Genomic DNA, 23,118 nt, shown 5'->3' with positions numbered 1-23,118 from the left:
CCCTCGGTACTTAGTTTCTCCCCCCCATGGACAGCGTTGTGTTGATGGGAGAGCTGCTACCGCTTCTCAGGGTGGTGGATTAACTGTGCTGATGGGAGAAATTCTCCCGTCGGTGTAGGAGCGTCTTAAGCGCTGCAACTCCGCCAGTGCAGCCAGGGCCGGCTCTAAGCACTAGCCAAGGAGGAACGTGCTTGGGCTGGCCCATGTGAAGGGGCGGCATTCCGGCCGTGCTTGGGGCGGCACATTTCAAGGGCCGGCCTTTTTCTTTCTTTTCTTTTTTTGCTTCAGTGGCTTGGTGCTTGGGGAGGCAAAAGAGCTAGAGCCGGCCCTGAATGCAGCATTTTAAGTGTAGATCTTCCCTTAGTTTCCCAGGCAGCTGAAGGTGTGAATACTCAAAATAGATGGGTTACTACTGCTTCTCTGCCCTTTTCACCGGGAAGCGCACACATGGCTGAATTGCTTGAGATTGCGAGATGTCCTGAGTGTGTATTCAGGGTGAGGTGGCTCTCTAGGTTCAGAGAATAACCAGGGATCAAAGCCCAGAGACAGTACCGTAGAAATGACCCATTTTATTCTGAAGAGAACTATTTACAAAAGAAGCTGTGGAGCATTGTTTTTACTAAAAATATGCCTTTATAGATGTATATAATACGTATCTTATAAAACCCATACACTTATTTACATTACTGCTACGTACAAAAATTACAGCACTGTGGTATGTACATATCTATAGATACATTCTTTCTGTTTGTCCCTGCTGTGTGCTTTTTCACTTTCAGTCTATGGGGACTGTCACTTCACTGTCTTACCCAGGCACGTCCCTTGTACCTCTAAGCTTTTGGTTAAAACAATCTTGCTTTGCAGTGAAGTGGGAATGGTAAAGAGGGTTTGCTGGATGTCCAGAATCCACCATCAATCCTAGATAGGGTAAGGCCTAAACACATCACCTGACATCCTTGTGCGTGTACTATTGCCAGTAAGCCCACTTTATTGCTGCTCTGCACAAGCTGTGCCGTAGACTTCACTCCTCAGTTTCTCTTCTTAAATGGATCTTGTTTTCTTGTTGAATGGTACCTTGCTGATCTAGGTGTGTGTTAAGATAGTAAAGTGCGAGTGACTTGACTTGAATCTACATTTATTTGTATTTGTTTTCTGTACTATGCTCGAGTCTCATATATAACAGTAGGCCCCAGCTGTAGACTTTGTTAAAGGGAGCTTCCCCCTAGCTAGCAAAAAAAAAAATTTCCTTGTTTTCCCACAGAGGCAGCGAGATTGCTTTGTAATTGTCGTGCAGTTGTGTGAAATGTGCAGCCTCCATCCTTTAACTGTGCAACTGTTGTACAAGGTGCATGTCTCATCCCTGCCATACTGCCTGGAACGGTCCCTTAAGTACTGATGGGTGAAAATATTTTGTAGTGGTGTTCACTGCTGCAGATCCAATTCCTGGGCAGTGGTATAATCCCTGTATGCTGATGCTTGCCTGGGATACGGAATCTACTTTGCTGGGCTTCTTCCGGTTAGTGTTCTCCCTCCCAGTGACCTTTTTCAATAGGTTTGTAAGTGTCAGCTGCCCTGGGGGGGAGGGGGCGCTGGCATGTTCAACCCTCATAGGCAGTGAAAGGAGCCTGGACTTAATCCATCATCAGCTGTGCTGTCTATGATGGTGAGTGCTCAAGGACAGTTTAAGGCAGTGGTGGGCAACCTGTGGCCTGTAGGCCGCATGCAGCCTGTCCGGGTAATCCGCTGGCAGGCTGAGAGACACTTTGTTTACACTGACAGGTTTCAGAGTAACAGCCGTGTTAGTCTGTATTCGCAAAAAGAAAAGGAGTACTTGTGCCACCTTAGAGACTAACCAAAGGTGCCACAAGTACTCCTTTTCTTTTTGTTTACACTGACTGCCCGCAGCTCCCAGTGGCCACGGTTCACCGTTCCTGGCCAATAGGAGCTGTGGGAAACAGCACAGGCCGCAGGGAGGTGCTGGCTGCCGCTTCCCACAGCTCCCATTGGCCCAGAACAGCGAACCGCTGCCACTAGGAGGTGCGGACAGCTGTGCCTGCAGATGGTCAGTGTAAACAAACTGTCTCATGGCCCCCCCAGTGGATTACCCTGATGGGCCACCCACAGGCCGCAGGTTGCCCACCACTGGTTTAAGGGACGATGAAACATTTAGGACACTTAAAGCAGAGCATTAACTACGTGACACTTTGGGAACATCTTGCTGAGACATTGTACTGATGCATAAAACAGTATCTATCTGGTGTTAAGCTAGTTTTGTTGCAGTTGAGCAACAGCAGCTCAGCATAAGGACAATTTCCTCTGACCTGGTCCCTGGTTCATAAGCTCTGTCCTTCCCGTGTTCTGGGCTGAATAGTTCCCATGCCCAACCATCAGCTCGAAATATGCTTGCTTTCCTCTCTCAACCTTCCTACTGGAAAAAAAATATTGCAAAGAGATTAAGGACTAGCTTCTTCCTTAAACGAAGAGCCATGCTGTGAATTTCGATCACTAGCCTAAGCACCTGTGACCCACGTCCACTCTCCCCTCCCAGTGAACATGCAACAAAAGGCACCTTTCTTATCACTGCATCTTCATTGCATAACTTAAGCCCCTTTCCTTAGGATGGCGCATATACGCTCCCTCATGGCTATACATTTCCCCTCCTCACCCACACACGTGCTGCGTACGCAGCTTGGAGAGGACTGTAGGAGACCGGCAATTGGGAAATGAAAAGGTGACAGCAGCATAAAATCCTTCTGGAACAGGCTGTTGCTTAAACATGCTAGCGTCAGCTTTCTCTAACGGGGAAATGCTTATTTCATTGGTGGGAAAGTAATTTTAAAGGAAGAGCTCTAAGTGGTACTTATATGGCCTGCAGAAGGTACCAACCCTACTACTAATCTCCTACATGCTGCAGGACTTCTAGCACCAAAGTGTGTGCGTGTATGTAGAGTAGCAGCATGACCATACTCCTCACACCAGGCTGATCAAAGCCTTCTCACTACAAGGGAGGGTCTACAGCGACACTGAGCATAAGGGGATCCAAACTTCTACCATCAAGGCCTGAGTAGCAGAAAACATATACACAGGAGCTACGGTTGGCCCTGAAGATCAGCCCTATAACTGAAGCTACTGCAGCAATGCTGAGCAGTGGAAGAGCTACACCTAGGACCTGATTTTCAGACACACAACAACCCATTCCTATTCAAATCCATCAGTTTTAGGTGCTCGGGACTTTGAGATGGCAGGTCATTGGAGCCCAGTCCTTATTCCTATTGAAGTGACTCAGATTTTTGGCTATTGATTTCACTAGGAAGATGCACAAGGCCTTTAGCCCGAAGGCTGAGCTACACTGAACTTCCCCAGCCAGACTTAAGGCTAAGGGAAGAGTTGGTACATGAGGAGTACTGAACATTCACAACTCCCATTCACTGCATGTTGAGTTGTAGGTGCTCAGCCTCCCCGATGATCAAATCCTCAATACTTGGGGGCGGGGGGCGTGTCTGGAACTGACCAACAGGGAGCTAGATTCACCTTTTAGCATAGTGCAGTTGTAAATCTGCTAGAGCTGGAAGGGATCTGGATTCCTGATGCAGTAGGAGTAGCTATGGAGAGCACCAGGGGGAATAAAGACTTCCAGTCATATGCAGAGGACAATAAGGACTTCCCCCATAGAGTAAGCTACAGCCATGTAAACATGTTACGTTTCCAGGACCAATGCAACTACAGCCTGTGTAATCTGCAGGACAGCCCAGCTGCCAGGACTGGAGGTTGTATGAAGGCCACTCCTTTCCCCTGCTCTTACTGTGATGCCAGTAGTCAGTCCCCTGTGATGCCAGTAGTCAGTCCCCTGTATTGCCTTGTCCTGGGGTTGCTTATTTCCTTCTCCAGCATGAGAGAATGAGTTTAAGACAATTGGATTATTCTTCACAGCAGAAACTGAGGGGCCTGTGTCAAAACGCCTAAAACGTACCCTGAAGTTTATCACTTTGCTTAAGGAATAAGAAAAGTTGCTCTCAGTTGGTATCACATTGTCAAACTGCAAATCTCCAATTCATGTAAACATTTTGTTCAGACCAGGTGGATTGTAAATAGTGCAGTCTCAAGGGTTAATTCCTTCACCCTTTGTGTTTTTCCTTTTGGATCAGATTCAGGTCCATTAGGAAGCTGAGCAGTTGCCCCCAGCTCTAAGCAGGAATAATTGGAAATATTTCTCCTTTCAAATTAATTTTTCTTGAAAAAGGAAAAGAGACGGTTCCTTTCTGCCCCAATGGGCTCATCCCCCTGCTGCTCCGGCCTGAACACGGGGGAGGGTCTTGCATACCGCTTTGCTCTGTAGCCATTGGAGAAGGAATAAGCAGGCTGGCTCCATTCCTTCAGATGTTTGTCCATCAGCTGCTGGTCAATGACCCTGTGCATGTCATCCTGTAATAGAAGGGAAAAGGGATGCTCAGTCAGAAGCACAGCCAGGGTGTCAGCAGAATTTACTCATGGACAGGGCTAAAATGGGATTATAGAATGGCCATGATGAAAGGAGGAAGGGTGGAGGGTACAAGGACCTCATTTAACCACACAGCATGAGCCTTCATCAACATCGCTGGCTGCTCCTCAAGCACCAGCCCATAAAGAGACAAGAAGTTTACCTTTTGCCCCACCATTATTAAAATGGAAATCAGGCCATTCACAGTTTAATGTAGTTTAAGGGGTGGCTGTTTTCCAGGGTTTTGCTGATGCCCGTGAAATGGCGCATCGCTTCTGGTACCCTTCTCCAAGGTCCCTGGCTTGTCTTTTCAAAGCTGGCTGGCTGTCATCTCCCCTCTCTCTGTCCAGAAAGCTGCACAGCTGAGGCATGTGACTGAAGCAGAGTCCAGGAAGGGACAGGACTGTAGTACTGAACCTAGAGTAGCTCTGTACTGAAGAGTAGGCAGGCCAGGTGACAGAGACGTGGTGAGGGTGACCACATACATGAGAACCTCTTCAAGAGGGAACTAAGGAGGTAAGGTTTTTTTTGATAATCAAAGAGAAACTACTGTCATGGGGTGTGCTACGGATGAGTTATGTGGCATTAGTACAATTTACTGAGGAGTATTATGGTGACTTTGTTTCCGATCAGTTTTCAAATAACATGGCACAGACCATCGGCAGTTGCCTGATCAGCAGGAGGTTATAATTCGCCACTGGATCATCCAACACTTTTAAAGTATAAGAAACCTTCCTTCCCCTAAGTAACTTTCACAGCATTGTAATCAACAGGATTGCCATTTGCAAAAGGATTCTAGTCAACAGCCAACTCTAACATCATCCAGCAAGACATGACTTGACAACAGGGAAATCGAAGTTTAATAACCCCAAACCCAGTTCTGCTCCATTTGGCCCTAATGTCGTATGCAAGCAGGAGACCATCTTGTACATGTTTCGCAAGAAAACAGGATCAGAATTACCATCTTGTGTGAAATTTCAAGTATGTCAAATCAGCCCAAATGACGAGGCTCCTTGCCTCTCAAGGAGGTTGCTCACCCTTGCAGTGTCCATGGGGGTCAATAGAACTTGAGGCTCTGACTAGTTGAACACAGCAATACAAATACACAGCACTTCCGATGTTCAAAGAGTTGTGCAAACACCAGTTCCTCACATAGACACCTCGCTGGAAGCAGGTACAGTCAGAATTCCCAGTTCACGGATGGGGAAATGGAGTCTGAGTGGTGATGTAATCTGCCATTCTCAGAGCAAGTATTCTGTTCGTACCTGTCTCCTACTGCACCTCAGCTGACTCAGCCCCACATCCTGCAGAAGGTATTTGTTTGTGTTTTGTTTTGAATTTAGAACAGACTAACAGCTACCCATCACTCATGGGAATGACATTCTGAAAAGCCAGGACAGTCAGGGTTGAGCTTTCACATCTGTCTTCTGAACGAGGCCTCTGCGTTCTGATAGCTGCTCTCTCACTCCAGCCGGCACCATTAGGCACCCTCACGCTAAAAGTCCTATTTTTGCAACACCTGAATTCAGGCTCTGCTGGGCTAATCCCGGAATGAGGAAATAGCCACCTGGCTGCGGTGGCTGATGAACTCCTCACGGCTGTCAAAACCTACTGTTTAGATGAAACCCCCTGAGTGGTGGGGTCTGATTATGCAGAATGACTTTCTAGCCAGATGGCTACATAGTTGAACAAAGATTCGGCACTAATCAGACTCAGGGTTGCGTGAGTCCAGAAGATGGCAATTTCCAACCCACACACATTCTATGCAGCATAACACTCTACTGGAGCTTGGTTGCTATGGACGACCATCAAATGCCAGAGGACACAGATGGCACATGCTCCATCACCCACCATCACAGCTCAAATGCCAGCTCTGATTTGGTATGTTCAGGGCTCCAGAGATGTGGAACACCGTCAGTGATGCAGTGAAGGCACTGGGCTCCTGGGAATCATGTAAACAGCCTGCAGACACTTATGGCACCGTTCACTTTTACAGTGTCTTAAATTAAGCCCATTATTTACAGGGTAATAGGAAGTGATGTCTCACTTTACAAGGTGATCTGGTTAGTCACCAGGAGTGGGGAAATTGAATAATTTATCCTGAAGAGATTAGCTTGTTTTCAGGAGGGAAAATACCTGCCTTTCTAACTATTCTAGTACACGTAATATAGCAATGTGCATTTTAGATTCGTTCTGACCCCAAAATATTTCCCTCTCCACCCCTTCCTAACTCTGTTTTCAGGCCCGTTTTAGAAATATAAATTAACCTAGCATTGTCGTACTGGAACACAAGCAGTTCCAGTTTGTCCACTAGGTTGCCTCTGCCCTACGTTTCTGATGGTTTAGAGGCAGATGGTCAACTTCCAACAAGCACATAAAACACCACGCCTGGTCATCAGTAATGCTTGATCTTGGTGTGTGGGAGAAGGGGGAGAATTGCCCCTTGTGGCCTAGTCACCCGATATCTGGAGGTGGATGGACTGACATCCCTTGTGATGTACTTGCCCAAAGCCCAGCCCTGTTATCTGAGCTCCTTAGGAAGCAGATGCAGTGAGCTGGAAGTAGCAGGAAGAGGGACAGGGCCGTTAGGGGGCCTGAAGCAAGGACAGACGGAAGAGTTCATAGTTTTTTAAATCAGGGCTGGAAAAAAGGGGGCAGTGATGGAAGAAAGTGAAGGGGGAAGGGGTCAAGCTGAACTTCATTATTCACTCCAGCAGCTTAACATCCTTTGGGCTTATACACCCAGCATTTCAAAGGGCATCTTCCCCCATGCAGATGAGGAAGGCACTTAGCCATCTCACTGGCAGCTCTGTGTCCTCATTTAACTGTGGCAGACCATTATATATAATGCAGAGCAAAGGATAAAAATAGGGAGGCTGGATAGAGAGCCCTTTAAAAGCCTGTCCCAGGAGACATTACATCTTGAGGGAGCTGACTAGACAACAAGAGGTAGGTCAGAAGTTCAGTGACTTGCCCTGGCTCACACCGAGAGGCCATGTCTGAGCTGGCATTAGACCTCAGCAAGCTGTGGCTCCTAGTAGTTTGCAGCAAGGGATACACAGGGATGGAGTGGAGAGGAGAAACTGGGTGGAGGGAGCAGTGATGTATCAGTTTCATTCAGTAAACCAAAGTATAAAGGGATAATTTGACAGTGCTTGTGTATTCTGATTAGCTGAGGTGGAGCCTCCATTTTTAGAGTACATTGTTACAAAGAACACGTATGGTTTTGGGCGGATGTCTACGGACTAGAACACTGCGCCAGGACAATATCATCCCACTGCTAGAGACAAGCCTCGGGGAAAGCACAAGCCTTTATCAACGCTAACCATCAAACCTAGTTAGACACGCTATTATCCAAACAAGCTATTCCATTGACTAGCTCTCATAAACACATCATTAATGGCGTTGGCCTAATGCAGTCATGACAGTTGTTCACCTCAGCATTGTTGGACAGCTGCATTTGGTTGTCTTAGAGCTCAAGAGGCTGATTCATTGCTGCCTTTCACCTGGTGGAGTCACTTACACCTGCGCAAAGTGGCTGTAACATGCTACTATAGCAGAATTCTGCTCTCCCTCCTGCCAGTGGTAACATTTCAGAGCCAGCTTGCAAGGGAGTAAAAGACTTCACATCATGGAAGGCACCAGAGAATCAGGCCCCAGGTTTCTTTCAGCTCAGGTGTTGTGGGCTTCTCCCACTCTACTGGGGTTTCATGCAGGTTTCCAACAGCCAGGCATGTCTTATTTAATAGTGAAAGTTAAAGGGAAGCTGTTGCATCTCTATTTGAATAAGCAACACAAAAGCTCCTTTCAGCATCTAAATTTTTCCCCGTTTGCTTTTGGGGGCACCACTGCTGCTCCTTATTCAGATAATGGTAGGCACAGGTCAAATTCAGTGAAAATTTCTAGTGACCCATAGTGTAAGAAATGGCACTTAGTCTCACCAGTCTGATACTTTCCCATGATATGTGTTCAGTGGCAGATCCTGGGTTCTCCTGTGCAGCAATGTATGAATAAAAGACCAACTGGAATATTTAATTCTACTAAGATCTGCTGTTTCCATACCCAAGCTGAGATGAGAATGGTTTATCTTGGTTGAATGCATGTATCTGTATAAATGTACATACTGTAAATAAGCTCTCCCCAGCTCTAGGAAGCTACGATACATGGCTATTTTTGTCAAGGGCCGTTGGTTAAAATAGAGACTAAGAGAGCAAAACTATAGTACTTTGGACACCTCACCAGCACCAAGATACAATTATGAATTAAACACAGCTAGAGTAGTGGGAGCGTTAATTTAATTTTCTAAAAATACTTGGGGTCTTGGGAAAAAAATCCAACACCACCCCCAAAATACTTAAACTTCATTTATATTAGATGGTTATCAGACATGAATGACTCTTTTTTTAAAAAAAATCTACCTCTAATCTTCTTTTCTGGTTCAGTAAATCAGGAGGCTTGGCAAAAACTTACTGCAATATAGTAATATATATATTTTTTACATGTGGAGTTCCATTTCTGATCTAATCTTCTGTAGTGGGCCACATTCTGCTCCCACTAAAGTCAATGGGAGCAGGATTGGTCCCACTATATTTCTGCTGTTTGACATTATATGCTATGAAATACAAAACAGCAAACGCCTGTTTATAAAACTACAATTTAGCAAAGCACTACACGTGGTAACTAAGAGTCCAAGTTCCAGGAGTAACGAGGGATGTCCATATAGCCTTATCTGCAGCCTTTGGGATCTGTTGTACTGTCATCAGTCAAAAGATAGGACTACAAATTAAAAAAAACAACCCCAATTTTTATTTCAATTACTCTTCTAGGCAGGTGAATGACACTGAATGCATTTTTAGCTATTAGCAGCAAGAATGTCTAGTATGGGCATACCAGGCCCGAATCCCACTGCCTTCCACCTTTTGTAGTCACATGCATGCAGACTGGGTACAAAACACTACCCAATCAGAAATCGCCACTCACAATGGGGGGTGGAACTTAATACTCACTTTGCACAAATTTAAATGACTGCACAAAGGGAGAATGGGCTCATGGTCCTTACCAGAGGCAGGGACACCTTGAATAGTCCAGTTTTTCCACGTAGCTTTTGAAAGACTTCTATCGACTAGTGTGGGGAGTTCAAGTTCACTTGACATAGGGCATGTCTTCAGCTTTAACGTGGCTGTGTAATCACAGCCCAGCGCTGGGGGAGAGCTCTCCCAGTGCTAGAAAAAAACCGCCTCCACGAGGGACGTAGCTCCCAGCACTGGGGCACCCTGGCGCTTTACAATGCGGAAACTTGCTGCGCTCAGGGGGGTGTTTTTTCACACCCCAGAGTGAGAAATGTGCAGCGCTGTAAAGTGCCAGGGTAGACAAGCCCTTAGTCTTTGTGAGTTTGGGTCTGTACCTAGGGGGTTTCTCAGTTCTCGGTGAAAAGCAGTGATTTTTTGTCTCCCAGGTCAGTAGCTGTTATCATCTAGAGCCCGTTTGGTGGTCTGTGTAAAATAAGTCTCAGTCCAGGCCTTACTGGGTAGATACTCCAGCTCTAAACCAACCATCACCTTGGCCATTTTAGAGATGACAAGGACTGAATGGATCATGGAGACTGAACTCCCTTCAACTCTAGAGAGGATCCCTCCAGGGCAGGACTGGGGTGCACTGGCCGGGCAACGTCCAGGAGTTTGCTCTATCCAAACCTGTTCTGTGAATAGCCAGAAGGTTTCAGTTGCAAGAGCTACCAATCCAGCATCCTCCACTACTAAAAACGGAGGTAAGTTAGCTACTGTGTCATCCCATCAAGGCGATTCCCTGTTAACATCCATGGAATAGGATTTTTTTTTAATGTATCTTCTAAATTTTGTGCATGCAATTAGATGAGTGTGATGTGTGCTCTCAGCCTAGAGGGAGAGAAAAGCAGTTTCCCTCATTCTCAGGCTTGATCTACACTTAAAACTTACATTGGCAGAGCTGTGTCGGTCAGGGGCATGAATGCGGACTAAACTCCCAGTGTAGCCACAGCTATGCCAACCGAAGAGTACTTCTGTGAGCACACGTAATGTTGTTTGGAGAGAGAATGTTCTTACACTGGCAGAAAAACGCCTGTTGGCGTAGGTTGTGTCTACACTAAGGGGCTATGTCGACATTGCTATGCCAGCATAAGCTTTATAGTGTAGACTTAGCCTGAGTGGGCAATGTTATGGTTTTAAAGTTTGAGTCCTTGCCCAGCTGTCACTAACATTGGATTGGCTTCCCAAATGACTGCTTCAGTGTCAGATTTGTGAGTGTTGTCGTGGCATGGAAAGCTAGTTTCTACGTTCTGATCTGAAGAGAGAGAGCGCAGTGCCTGAAATGGCTTTTCTTGGCAAAAGGTTTTACATGCTAAAGGGCCAAATTGTGCTCAGTTACACTACTGTGAGTCTCTGTGGACCAGTTCTGGGTTTACTCTGGCATAACTGAGAGCAAAGCTGGCCCTACGATGTAAAAAGGTTTTGCTTTAACTTTAAAACCCTTACCATGACGCAATGTTTTGGTTATACAAAACTTTTCAAAGGCTGTTTGTTCTCGTTCATTATTATTCAACAAAATTAACTCCGTTTTATAGGCCAAATTCATGCCTGATGTAACTCCTGAAGTCAATGGAATTACACCAGGAGCTATAATAATTCTGATGATTTAAAATAGTAATTACCTGTTATGTTTTCTTGTTCACAGCCAGTTGTCCCAACACACATCAAACCCAGTGAAGGTTTCAAAGGAGAAGGACTTCCGGATTGGACACAAATGACAACATACTCTTCAGAAAATACTATTTCCCAGACAGACTCTATTAGCTTCCCTAAAATAGACCGGACCTTTCCATTCATTCCTCAGAAAGGAACAGCTCATCTCACCTGTTTAATAAGATTTGTGCACATGCCAAGAGACATTTGCCATCAGTTTACCTGTGCAACCTCACTTAAGTCAGTGAGTTGTGCAGGTGTAAGTGATGGTAGAATTTTACCCTTATAGACCTGTTCAAGCCAATGACAAGACTCCCACTAGCTTCAAAAAGAAAAGGAGGACTTGTGGCACCTTAGAGACTAAAATTTATTTGAGCATCAGCTTTTGTGAGCTACAGCTCACTTTATCGGATGCATGAAAGCTGATGCTCAAAGAAATTTGTTAGTCTCTAAGGTGCCACAAGTCCTCCTTTTCTTTTTGTGGATACAGACGAACACGGCTGTTACTCTGAAACCTGCCACTAGCTTCCGTGGATACAGATTCATACCCTAGCTTTGGAGAGGAAAACAGGTGTTAAAAGGAAACAGCTATAGGAGACAGACAGTGAATTCCAATGGGCACCTTTCACTGTGTGGAAATGATCATGGAGGATGCCACGTGTAATGAAAGTAGTGAATGGAACAGAGGCTAGTGTAGTCTGTGAAGCACACTTTCCTCACAGCAGAGAATGAAGCAACACTGGACTTGGATGTGATGGGAGAGTGAATGAGGTGGGTGGGATGGAGCGTGGGAGCTCACCTCAAAGGCAGGAGGGGTGTACGACTAAAGCTGTTGGTACGGGAACTGAGAAAGGCCACTAGATCAGAAACCAAAGGAGCCAGATAGTAAAAAGCCCTGAGGAAGCAAACTGTAAGCAGGAGAAAAAAGAGAAACGAAAACACAATGGAGTTACAATAGGAGAAAGGTTGCATGGGAGAGGTTTCTACTGGTCAGGTTGGATAGTCAGTGCAGTCATCATTTTACACATTCTGTAACAAGCTATAACAAATCAGGGATTGAGCAATCTCTGTCTCTCTGCCTTGGTCCTTGTCTCTCCTTCCATTTGTTTGTATCTTTTTTCACACATCCCTCCCTCCATATTATTTGTCCAAATTAATAACTACTGTCTCTTATTTCTCTCAAGCGATCTCTGGCTTTGTGTGACTTTGGTACTAGTGGCTCCCAAACTGGAAGAACCCAGGTTAGCCATTTTACCTATAATTTGGAGTGGGACTGAGCTTTCACCTTTCCATCTAGCTAGATTTTCTGATGGAAAAGAAAGCATTTACATCTGTGTCCTGAAATGGTAGACCCCAAATGATCAGTAATGGCTTCCTTGCCTCTGTTCCCTATCTGAAAAGGAGGCACAGAAGACTGACTGAAGTTTTTAGAAGATTTAGTCCTGCTACACGTGAGTGTCTTCAGTCAGCATGTTGTTCAGATAGTAATCTGATCTGAGATGGTCAATGTCTCTGACCTATGGACATAGGAAATCTAGAGTAAGGAACCTTTGTCCCTGTACAGCAAAACTTTTCCATATCCACATCCCAGAGGCCGAGCCGGGTCACAGCTGTTAGAAAGAAGGACTGAGTTTTGAAAAAGAGATGTACCTGTCACCAGGGTTATGGGCAGCTGTGAAATTAGAGTTGGTTCCTTTAGTTGTTCTATCCCCATATTAAATAGTTGTTTCTTTATAGTATACTGTAACAGCCACTGTCTGCAAGGGTCCAAGTCCAGAGATCACTCCCCTGCTTTAACCCTGGGGCTCTCAGGGACTTGTGCCCTTCACATTAGTGTTTTATTACTTGAGAAACAACAACTTTTGTATTCCAGATATATTCCAGCTTTAAGTGTGACATGAGCTTACAGACAAGAATGAGTCAGCCTGTGGAACTTTCACTTCGTCAACCAGTATACCCCCTCACCTTGAGCCAATGATCTGTAAGTGCTTCCACCAATGCTTTGTACTGATGTTGGGCATCACCTACCTGCCATGCCTCAAGCTGCTGCGAGAGGTTCAGTTTCTGTTGAATAGCATCCAGCAGCTGACTGTTCAGAGACATCATGTCGATCTTGCACTTGGCTAGTTCCATTTCCACTGCATTCTTCCTGGGGGAAAAAAAGAGAGACATGGACAATCTCAGAGCACAATTCAATTTTATCTAAATCAATTCCTGCAGGTCTTCAGAACCACCTCACCAGTTTTCACTGATTTCCATTCAGCACATTCAACAAAATCAGGATATGGAACCTGGCATCAGATCTGCCAAAGGACTCTGAATATTCAGTGGGTGACTAGCTCCAGCTTCTACTGGGACAATGAAAAGGAGATGGATCCTGTAGAAGGGACCAGTTCAGTAAGCCACCAGGTGAGCAGAGCCCTTATCATATGGAGAATACTTCTCTGTAGAGGGGGAATGGAAAGTGGGACATACTCTGATAAATTGTTGTGTAGGCGTCCAGTGTTAAGACCCTGGCCCAAACAGTTTATACTTGTAAGTCTTTATTCAACCATTTCCTGTGCCTCATATGCCCAAGAAACAATATAAACTGGTAGGGAATATCCTGGCTGCTAATTTTAGATGCAAGTTTGTTCTGATATTTGTATCAACCACATCTGATTCATCCGCTACCCTGGAATAACAACTTTCCCCTGCTTTTCTGCAGAAGAGTGGTCTGGGAATTAGTTTTTATGTTATAGGCAGAGTTGGTAGCACCACCTATACTTAACGACGCTCAACACCTCCCATTAAAACACGGTTCTCAGTTGCTTATAACTTTGCCAAATTAACAGTTCAGTCTGAAATTTTCCATGCTGGGTGTCTGCCTGAGGCTGAATTGTTTTAGAAAGTTTCAGCAAAAATGGCCTGAGATAAGAGGGAAATACACTTTGTCCATGTTAATAATAATCTTCCAACTGCTCCACTGAGATGGTCCAATACCTCCAGCCTTTGGAGCAGGGTTTTGAAGTTTGGCAGGGGATGTTACCCTGGTGCTTGGGATGTGCCTTTTGCTGTTTTTTATATCTGTATGTGCAAGCACAAACACTCTCACCTAAAGCACCATCCCACCCTTCCCTTGTCTGCAATCAATCAGCCACAGTCACTGTACACCCTCTCTCCAGTAATATCTCTCACACCCAGTTCCACACACCATAAATATTAATGGCTTGTCCCACGTGAACTACTAGGGTCACCTGAACAGCAAAAAATCTGCAGACCTCCAGTGAAAGGCCCCAGGTCTGAGTGTTTCAGAAAAATAGGCTTCTATTGTAAAACAGCCCATCACTGCTAGATATTAACAGTAGAATTTATGCATCCCCCAAGTGGCATAGTTGCCATAGAGACAGCAGAACTGGCAACCCATACTGCTATTAAATGTCAAAGCAAGCCTTTTGCACGAATCAGCAGCAGGGATATTCCCTACTTCTGCCAACAGATGGAGCTGTTACAATGGCATTCTGAAGGGATTTGGTATCCTTTGGGACACTGTAAAAAACACTTGACAGATCGTATAATTTAAAAAACAAAATGAGCCATTCTGTATGCTTGCTTATGTCCCCTCCCTCCTCATATACACGCATGTTTTTGTGTGCTTTTCTCCTCTTGCCAACCCAGCAAGGATTAGGCATTGCTGTAAGGAAGTGGGCTGCATTGTGTTCCGTCTTGTCTCATTTCACCGGAGGTTAGAGAGTCTCCTCTAATCTAGAATAAGCAGAATACAAGTGCTTTTGCCCTTCTTTCCCTTCCTCCAGAGCCTGGTGTTCTGAACTTCATGTTCCTCCCTCAGGCTGCCTAAAACTGAGCCAGCAAAGATGGGGAGGGAAGGGGCAGACTGGGGAGGTAAAAAAATGAAAAAACGTGGCATAAAAGACGGGATCGAAGTCATAGGAGGGGAAGGACAGCAGGATGCACTAACAGGGTTGCACAGAGAAAGTAAAGCAGGAGAAAGGGAGAGCAGAGAGGAGGTGGAGCACAGAGGCTAAGGGCAGAGGAACAGGATAGAGGAGAAGCATAATTAAAGGACCAGAGGATTGCAGTAACAGAGATTCACAGAGGCACCAGAGCAAAATGGAAGAGGGGGGCTGGAAGAGCTATGGAATAGGTTAGAGAAGGTGCAGTAGCAGAGTTACACAGAGGAATTGGAAGGGAGGCTGGAAGAGCAAAAGAGAATAGGAGGAGGAGGAGGAGGAAGGGACCAGTTCCAATATTTGTATTCCCTTCCCAAATGGGGCAATAGCCATCTCTTGGCTTGATGAAAAGATCTGTCCCCCAAACTTGATGAAAATAGAATTTATGGAGTTTCTTTTAAATGAGAGCAGAACTGCTGGTTCCAGGAACTTCCCGGGATCAGAACCCCGGTCACAGGCACTTAGCAGGACTCCTCAGCACTCAGAAGTGGGAAGATCTACCACTTTACTGGCAGCAGCCTGGCAACAAAGCTGCCCCCAAAGTGTCTCCTTTGAACAAACTGGTGGGTAAATTCTGAGACCACAACCCAAACTCTTCTCTGTTCTTCGATAGAATTCTAGTTACTTGGCAATGGCTTCATCTCGATCCCTGATGGCCTTCAGAAGCCGTTCGTTTGTCTCCTTATCTTCAGCTGACCCTCGGAGCCTGTCCCTTTCCTCTTTCAGTGCAGTCATCTCCACACTCAGCAGCGTCACCTGTCAGGAACAGGAAGAGCACTGTCAAACATTTCTCCTCTCAGGGTAATAATTAGTATGGGTGGAAGGCGCCCAACTGGCATCCTTGAAGAGAGAAGTCCTCTCATCACACAGCAGTTAGCATGAGCAGTAACTGGCCTCTACTAGACATGTGCCTCAGCTCTGATCTGAATGAACCACCTTGTAAGGGTGAGAGTTTCCAGTCTCCGGGCCCATCAAACCTTTGCCTTTACAGAGGCTGCCAACAATGGTCATAACTGAAGTGGTGGCTCCTACCTGAAAGGCCTATGCGTTGCCAACTCACTTGACATGGGCCACCAAACGCCATCAGATGGCAATGACTCCACCCCATTACATTTAATGGTCACCATGGATAATGTTAGAGGCCATTGCTCCACTGCAGCGCCTATGATCCACCATAAAGAAGATGGGTTGTGATCCCGCTATCTCAGCTGCATTGCAGCCACTGAAGGTTCACTGTCGAAATGTTACTTCCTCACCAAGGGACTCCTCTATTGATCCAACATCCTTTCAGCCTGCACTCTTGTCTCTGACCTTTCCTTGACATCACTTGGGTTCATATATTTTCAAGTGTCCCCCGCCCCTCCGCAATAAGATTAAAAAAATAATAAATTTTTTTTTTCCTGACTGTCTTTTCTTTAGAAGCAGTGAGCAGTTAAAAACAAACCTATACAAGAGTGATGATGCGAAAAAGGCCACTCAGCTCTAAGGAAGGAGTTACTGGCACTCATCAGAATTTTAATTAGACTTTAAAATACATGTAAAATATTTAATAATCTGAGAATCTATTTACCCTTTAGTCCAGTCCAAAGTGAATTAATAGCGTATGAAATCACGAGGGACTCGCTCTATCGCAGCTCTGCAATCTTCCATAGGCATTTAGTTTCTTGGTCTGCTGTATGCAGGAGTTCCATTACCAACGTACTGCACTAACTCCTTGGAAATCTTCCTGAGATGCAGCAAACTACCCTTCTCTAAACCTCACTGGTGGTGGGAAGACAGCTAAGAAGTTATCCACCACATCGATACTTACTTTTCCACTGTCACTGGATCTGCCATGGATCTGCTTCTGGGTATGGACAGATTGTGGGAGATGAATGTACACAGAGAAACTGCTTCTGAAGATGGAGTTGTGATGACAGGTGAAAATACAGTACTGGCTGGCAAGTCTTTCTGGGAGGCTGCAGGAGGGGGTGAGATATGTTCACTAGGCTGAAGTCCTACACAGTGTTGGACTCTCCATGTCCCAGTAAAGAATACAGAACCACAGGGCTGGAAGGGCTGGTAGGGCTGGAAGGGATCTCAAGGGGTCATCTAGTCCACCCCGTGTGCTGAGGCAGAACCAAGTAAACATCCCTGAGAGTTGTTTGTTTGACCTGTTCTTAAAAATTTCCAGTGGTGGGGATTTCACAACCTCCCATGGAAGACTATTCCTGAGCTTAACTACCCTTATAGTTAGATTTTTTCCCTAATATCTAACCTAAATCTCCCTGGCTGCAGATTAAGCTGATTACTTCTTGTCCTACCTATCATTTTTGTTGCTATCCTGTGGACTCTCCTCCATTTTATCCACATCTGTCTTAAAGTGTGGCACTCAGAACTGGACACAGTACTCCAGCTGAGGCCTCACCAATGCTGAGCAGAATGTGACAATTACCTCCCAGCTTTGACAGATGAGGTAGTGGGTTGTAATGGAATTAACTGTGAGAAGCTACCCAATACTTTGTCTGAAGTATTGCTGGGAGCACCTCTTTCATCCCTAGGAAAGGCTCTGGCTTTAACTTGAATCTTCTCCGTGTTAGCATATTCCTAAGAACGAAAGAGCTGTTCCCTGTGAGATTGCCACACAAGCACTAGGGAACCCTTCAAAGATATGTCTGTGTATTAACCATTTATACAGTGGGAAAGCTCCTCATTTGTGTTTGTTCAACTGGCCCTGATTGGGAAAGCCACCATGCTTATTCCCAGGAAGGGGAGGGCTATACAGTCCCAATACAGTACCTTCCTCCAAGTGGCAGTGGTCAGAGGTTCTAAATGAGCTGTAAGACATTGCATTAGTGTTTTTTCCCCCCTAGGAGAGGAACACAGTTCAGAGCAGGTGGCTGGGGAGCCCACACTATTTCATCCATCTAAAGCAGATGAGCTTCCAAGCAGAGGTTGGAACAGACTTTCAGCATGGGACAGTCTATAAGAATTGACCAGTTCCTTTGTTCACAGATTGCACTGCATGGCAAGCCCTGTAAATATGCCTGTTATACATATCCAGAGGTGTGTTAGAAGGCACTGTCCCTGTAATGATATCGGTAGCTGTGGATGTACAGAGGGGTGTACAGGAGAAAACACACCACTTGGTGGGAGTAGAATGGAGAAGTCATTCACCTGCTCAGCAATTTTCTTTAGCATTAAACAAAGATTTTCTGATTGTTTCTCCCACGTGGTTACTTACCCTATGGAAACTGTGGTACTTTGAGCAGTCAGCACGGACCCACTGTAGATGTGCATGGGCCTGATCAGTGAGAGAGTGGGTTTATTTTGGAATAGCAGTGTTCACTGGGCAGCATATTCACTCTGTGCTGCCTCATGCTCCCATATCGGGGCATAAAGAGTGGGGTGGCTGTGACCCCACTCAGTTCCTGTGTTGCCGAGGAATCTGAAAAGTGGTAACAGAGGATGGGTTGCGGGACTTGCACTGACAACAACAGCATCCTGAAGAACCACAGTTACTAGGGAATGGTGAGTCTTTCTTCTTCAAGGTTGTCAGCGTGGATCCCACTGTAGATGACTGGCCACTAGTACCTTCCCTGAATGGTGGGAGTGAGGGGTCTCAGCTGTATTGGTCAAACAGTGATTGAAGTACCACTCCCTGAATTTGGCATCAGGCAGCCTTATCAAGTGCATGAAGTCTGTGGGTTGCTCTGTGTAGCCTTATAGATTTTGGAGATCACCATGTTCCTGATGCAGGTGGAAGATGCCGGCTGTACTCTGCGGAAGTGTGCTTTGATGTCTGGAGGGAGATGCTTGCCAGCCATTTGCTAGCAGGTGGATCCTGTGTGATGAGATAGCTTAGTCTTTTGATGTGCTGAATATGGCCTGAAAGCCTTGCTTCTGATGAGGTAATAGAACAAAGCACTAGAGAGGTCTAAGTAGGCGCTTCCTTTCTCCTGGCGCTGAAGGGGGCTTTGGGAAGAAGGCTAGTCAAGCAATCCATTGGTTTAGGTGGAATTCTGAGACCACTGTAGGGATGAACTTGGGATATAGTATCAGTACCACCGTGTCCCTATGGAAGGGTGTGTAAGGCAGTCTGGCCATAAGGGCTCGGAGTTCATTAACTCTCTGTGGTGAGAAAATGGCCACAAGAGAGAAGACAGGCTTGATATTAAGGTGGTGTACAGAGCATTCTGATAGTGATTCAAAGGGGGTATCCACAAGCTTTAGAAGGATGGCATTGAGGTCCCAGATGGGAGTTGGGTCTTTGACTGGAAGGCAAGCCCTGCAAGGGAGGCCTTTGAGGAATTTTGATACTGTAGGGCATGCGAAGACCAGCTATGAGTGTACTGGAGTGCGACAAGCAGATATTGTAGCAAAATGAGAGTTGAATCCTAACCCTGCATGATCTTGGATATTATTCAGGTGATCAAGTCATGCCGAGACCACGTGCCTTGCATCTGCCAGTGGTTCAGGTAAGTGCCCCAGCCTGTCCTTAATGCGTCCGTGATAAGCATTATCATGAGGGAAAGGACAGAAAACAGCACCCCTTTTCTTATGTTCACTAAGTCTAGCCACCAATAGAACTCTTGCATGACCCAAGGCACTGAACAGCTTCCTGTGATGTCTGGACAGGAAGTATACAGATGTCAGCCACAACTGTAAGGGCCATAGGTGAAGTCTGGCAAGTGGCACGTACATGGACACTGACATGTAATCTAAAAGTCTCAGACATGTATGCACTGTCTGAGGTAGGCTCTTGCCAACCTGGAGTCAATTAAAGCTCCTCTGAACTCATCTGCAGTGGCATGAGAAACAATGTCTCATAGTTCACAAGGAGCCCCATTTAAGAGAATAGGGAAAGGAGGTATTCCAAGACTTAGAAATCTCATGTTGGAACGTGCTTCAGCCAGTCGTCCAGGTACGGGTGGACATGGATTCCCTACCTCCTTAAATGCTCTTCCACCACTGGTAGGCATTTGGCTAATATTCCTGGTGTTGTGGAGAGTCCAAAGGGCAGAACCTTGCATTTGTAATGGTTGGGCCCCACTGTGAATCTTAGGTACTTCCACAAAGCCATACATCTGACCCACAAGAAGTACGCATCCTACAAGTTGAGAGCCATGAACCGGTCTTAAGCACAGAATGACAGAATGATGGAAGTATGCTGAACCAAAGACAACATATGTATTTGTTCAGTTTCCTCAGATCTAGGATAGACCAAGACCCCCTTTCTTTTTCAGAATGAGGAAATACTGGGAGTAGAAGCCCCTTGCCTTGAGATCCTGCTTCGTCTCGGAGCCACAAAGGAAAGAGGCCACTTCTGTTAGTAGCTGGCTCTCATGAGAAGGATCCCTGAAGAGCGCGGCAGAGGGCAAAGAGTGGAACTCAATGGGGTGACTATGAGACAAGTGTCTTGATCTCCAAAGTCTCGGCAGGCCACACAAGGAACTTCTGGAATGTTTTAAAGTCAGCCTTTGCTGATGCCATTGCCGTTGGATACCACTGCATCTAGCAGCGAAGGGTGGAGACCATTTAGTGGTGAGATGAGGCACGGACATGGCTCAGCCCTGGATCTAGCCCTTCCCAGTATTCAGGCATCAGTGGTCTGGCTGGGGATGCTGCTGGGAAGAGAGATCTCTTCCTTTTCCTCAGTTTGGGAAGGCTTTGAAGAAGTGTTTAGATTGAGCTGCAACTTAGTGGGTTGGATACTTGCCGGGTTCTGTCTTGCTGCCACAGCCAGTAAGAGGGAACCAAGACAGGGTTGCAGCCATCCCATCTTTATGCTCTCGGATGAGGCAGCACAGGGTGCATACATGGCTCCTGCCACTCCAGTTCCAATCTCGCATGTGCACACCTACAGAGGGATCCACACTGAGACATACTTGAAGAACATTGGGTTAGCAAAGATTGACTCATACAGGGCTCTGAAAGGTGTTGCCAACAGGTCTTCTCAGGATATGACTAGACGACCTCTTCCACATAAGCAGAGCGCCCTGTGGGAATGTGCCACAATCCTGTCTTACAAAGCAACATGCATTTTAGAAGGTCCAGGGAATCTGCATGGATTGCTCACCTGGCTGTGAAGTCTCTGCAGCTCCTCCAGGCTCTGCCTCAGCTTCCCTCTTTCTCCCTCCATTAACTCCCTCAGGGCTCTTGAGTCCTCACTTGTTTGCCTGATCTGTTCTTCTAAGGCATCATCATCACTTCTCCGAGAACTCTGGCAAAAAGAGAGAAACATCTTGCTGAGCTTTCATTTATAAGTTACAGTTTGCATTAGTTTTGTACTGATTTGGAGACAGCTCTAAGAGAGTAAAAGGAAGTGGGAACGTCACTCTGCAAGAGCTCTGATATTACAGTACATGTTCACATATATTTATACAGTGTCCAGAGGGCTCACAATGCAAGCAGTCACAAACACATCAACTACGATGAACACACACACAGCCCCTAAGCCTGGGCAGAAAGAATACACACAGGTGACTTACCTTAGCACAAAGATATACAGACATGCTCCCCACTTTGTAATCCTCTGCCCTTATCTCTGAGTACAACCCAGCTCCGATATTTACCTCTTCATACACTTATTCCTAACCAGGTTTCTATGTTTAGGCCTTTATATGTTATCTCCATTCTCCCTTGAACAAATACAATCTTGTATTCTTGCTCAACCTTTTATGATTCAATCACAACTCCTACAGGCATTGAAACTGGTTGGGTCAGGGTTCCCATTCATGTCTGAGGTTTGCAAGTACACATAGCCTGCTGGCTTATTTCTGGATGTTCCACTCCAGAATGGAGCTGCCTTCAGGTTGGCTATTTCCTTGTGGGGAACGCACAAGTCTCGAGGATGAAGCAAATGGAGGGCCAAGATGTGATTTTTGAGTCTTTCTGAAAGGCTACACATTTCCCCACTATTTTACTCTGTCATGGAGGTTGTCCCAGTCCTCCAAAGAGAGGATCTGCAGATCTCCTCCAGCATGATTCCATTCAATCACCTATTACGTTAAGTTTCTGAGTTCTGCTTCCATCCTCAGTACTCCAAGGCAAACAGTAGGTGCTATTCTGCTGTAGAACATTCCCTCTTCCAGGCATAGGGGCCACCTCTGATGGCTTATCACAGGAGTGTTTGTGTCTATACTCTATAGGGACCCCAATTCTCATGATAACTCTTACCTTGATTTTCACTCACTGATCTCTTTATATCATTGCAGTTTAAAACAGGGTTGGGAGACTTTAATCAGAAATGAAGGTGAAAGAACCAAAATACCATGAGAAACTTTGCAATATATTCAAGCTGGCTGAAACTAACACAAACTAGAACTCTTGCAGGAAACCCTGATCTCATGAGTTTTCCAGAATGATTTCTAGACTAGAGAGATTTGGATGAGTTTTCCAGAATGATTTCTAGACTAGAAAGATTTGGATGAGTATCTGAACAGAACCTTGATACCTTTTGAGGTCATAAGCTTAAATCCCTTGGGTTGGCATGAACAAATACTGGCCTACTTGTGATATGTGAGATTGCTGAAAATGGGTTGTGTACTCTGATGTCCCATCTTCAAGGCCACAAAAGAATTCTGAAAGCCCACAGAATTAAGGATCTAAAATAACCCAGACTCTTCCTTGCCTAGCATCAACACTGACACCAAAAATCCTTCTCTGTGTCCAAATACCTACCGGGGAGTCTGTGCCATCCAGAACACTTTGTATGAGCCTCTTCAGCTCATTGAGACCGGCACGTAGGCTGCCAGCGGGGACATCTTTGGCTGATGAGGTTTCTGAAGACTCATCCATGGAGGAGTCTGTGGAGACTGCAGAGTCTGCGCTGTCATTTCCTCTGAGATGAGAGCAGAGATACCTGACTTGGCAGTAGGCCTCCCAGAGCTGCAGTCTCAGCTGGAACAAGACAGCATTATATTAGTCCATGGCTTTAGAGACCCATGAGATTCTATTGTTTGTAGACCTCCAGAATGTGACGATGCCCCATTAG

The 23,118-nt window shown here is 45.7% G+C and overlaps 1 protein-coding gene across 4 annotated transcripts in view; it reads right to left on the bottom strand.

Moving 5' to 3' along the window:
- Positions 1-1,876: 1,876 nt before the first annotated feature.
- Positions 1,877-23,118, bottom strand: part of BICDL1 (BICD family like cargo adaptor 1) — a 67,501-nt gene continuing 46,259 nt past the window's right edge. The window contains exons 6-11 of one of the 4 annotated variants that reach the window (XR_012155034.1): positions 22,806-23,024; positions 21,202-21,345; positions 15,769-15,899; positions 13,222-13,342; positions 11,993-12,101; positions 4,340-4,422 (exon numbers count right to left, since the gene is read on the bottom strand). Coding sequence is in view for 3 of the 4 variants with exons in the window: in XM_073312586.2 (XP_073168687.1) it covers positions 4,222-4,422; positions 13,222-13,342; positions 15,769-15,899; positions 21,202-21,345; positions 22,806-23,024 (816 nt within the window). In the remaining variant the exon portion in view is untranslated. Of the gene's footprint in view, positions 4,423-11,665; positions 12,102-13,221; positions 13,343-15,768; positions 15,900-21,201; positions 21,346-22,805; positions 23,025-23,118 lie in introns of those variants that run through there. The other 3 variants (XM_073312586.2, XM_073312587.2, XM_073312588.1) reach the window with 3 other exon arrangements.

The sequence above is a fragment of the Lepidochelys kempii genome, chromosome 15, assembly GCF_965140285.1.
Source record: "Lepidochelys kempii isolate rLepKem1 chromosome 15, rLepKem1.hap1, whole genome shotgun sequence".
Lineage (NCBI taxonomy): Eukaryota > Metazoa > Chordata > Testudines > Cheloniidae > Lepidochelys > Lepidochelys kempii.
The sequence above is the reverse complement of the archived record's forward strand: the minus strand, read 5'-3'. Positions and strand labels throughout refer to the sequence as shown.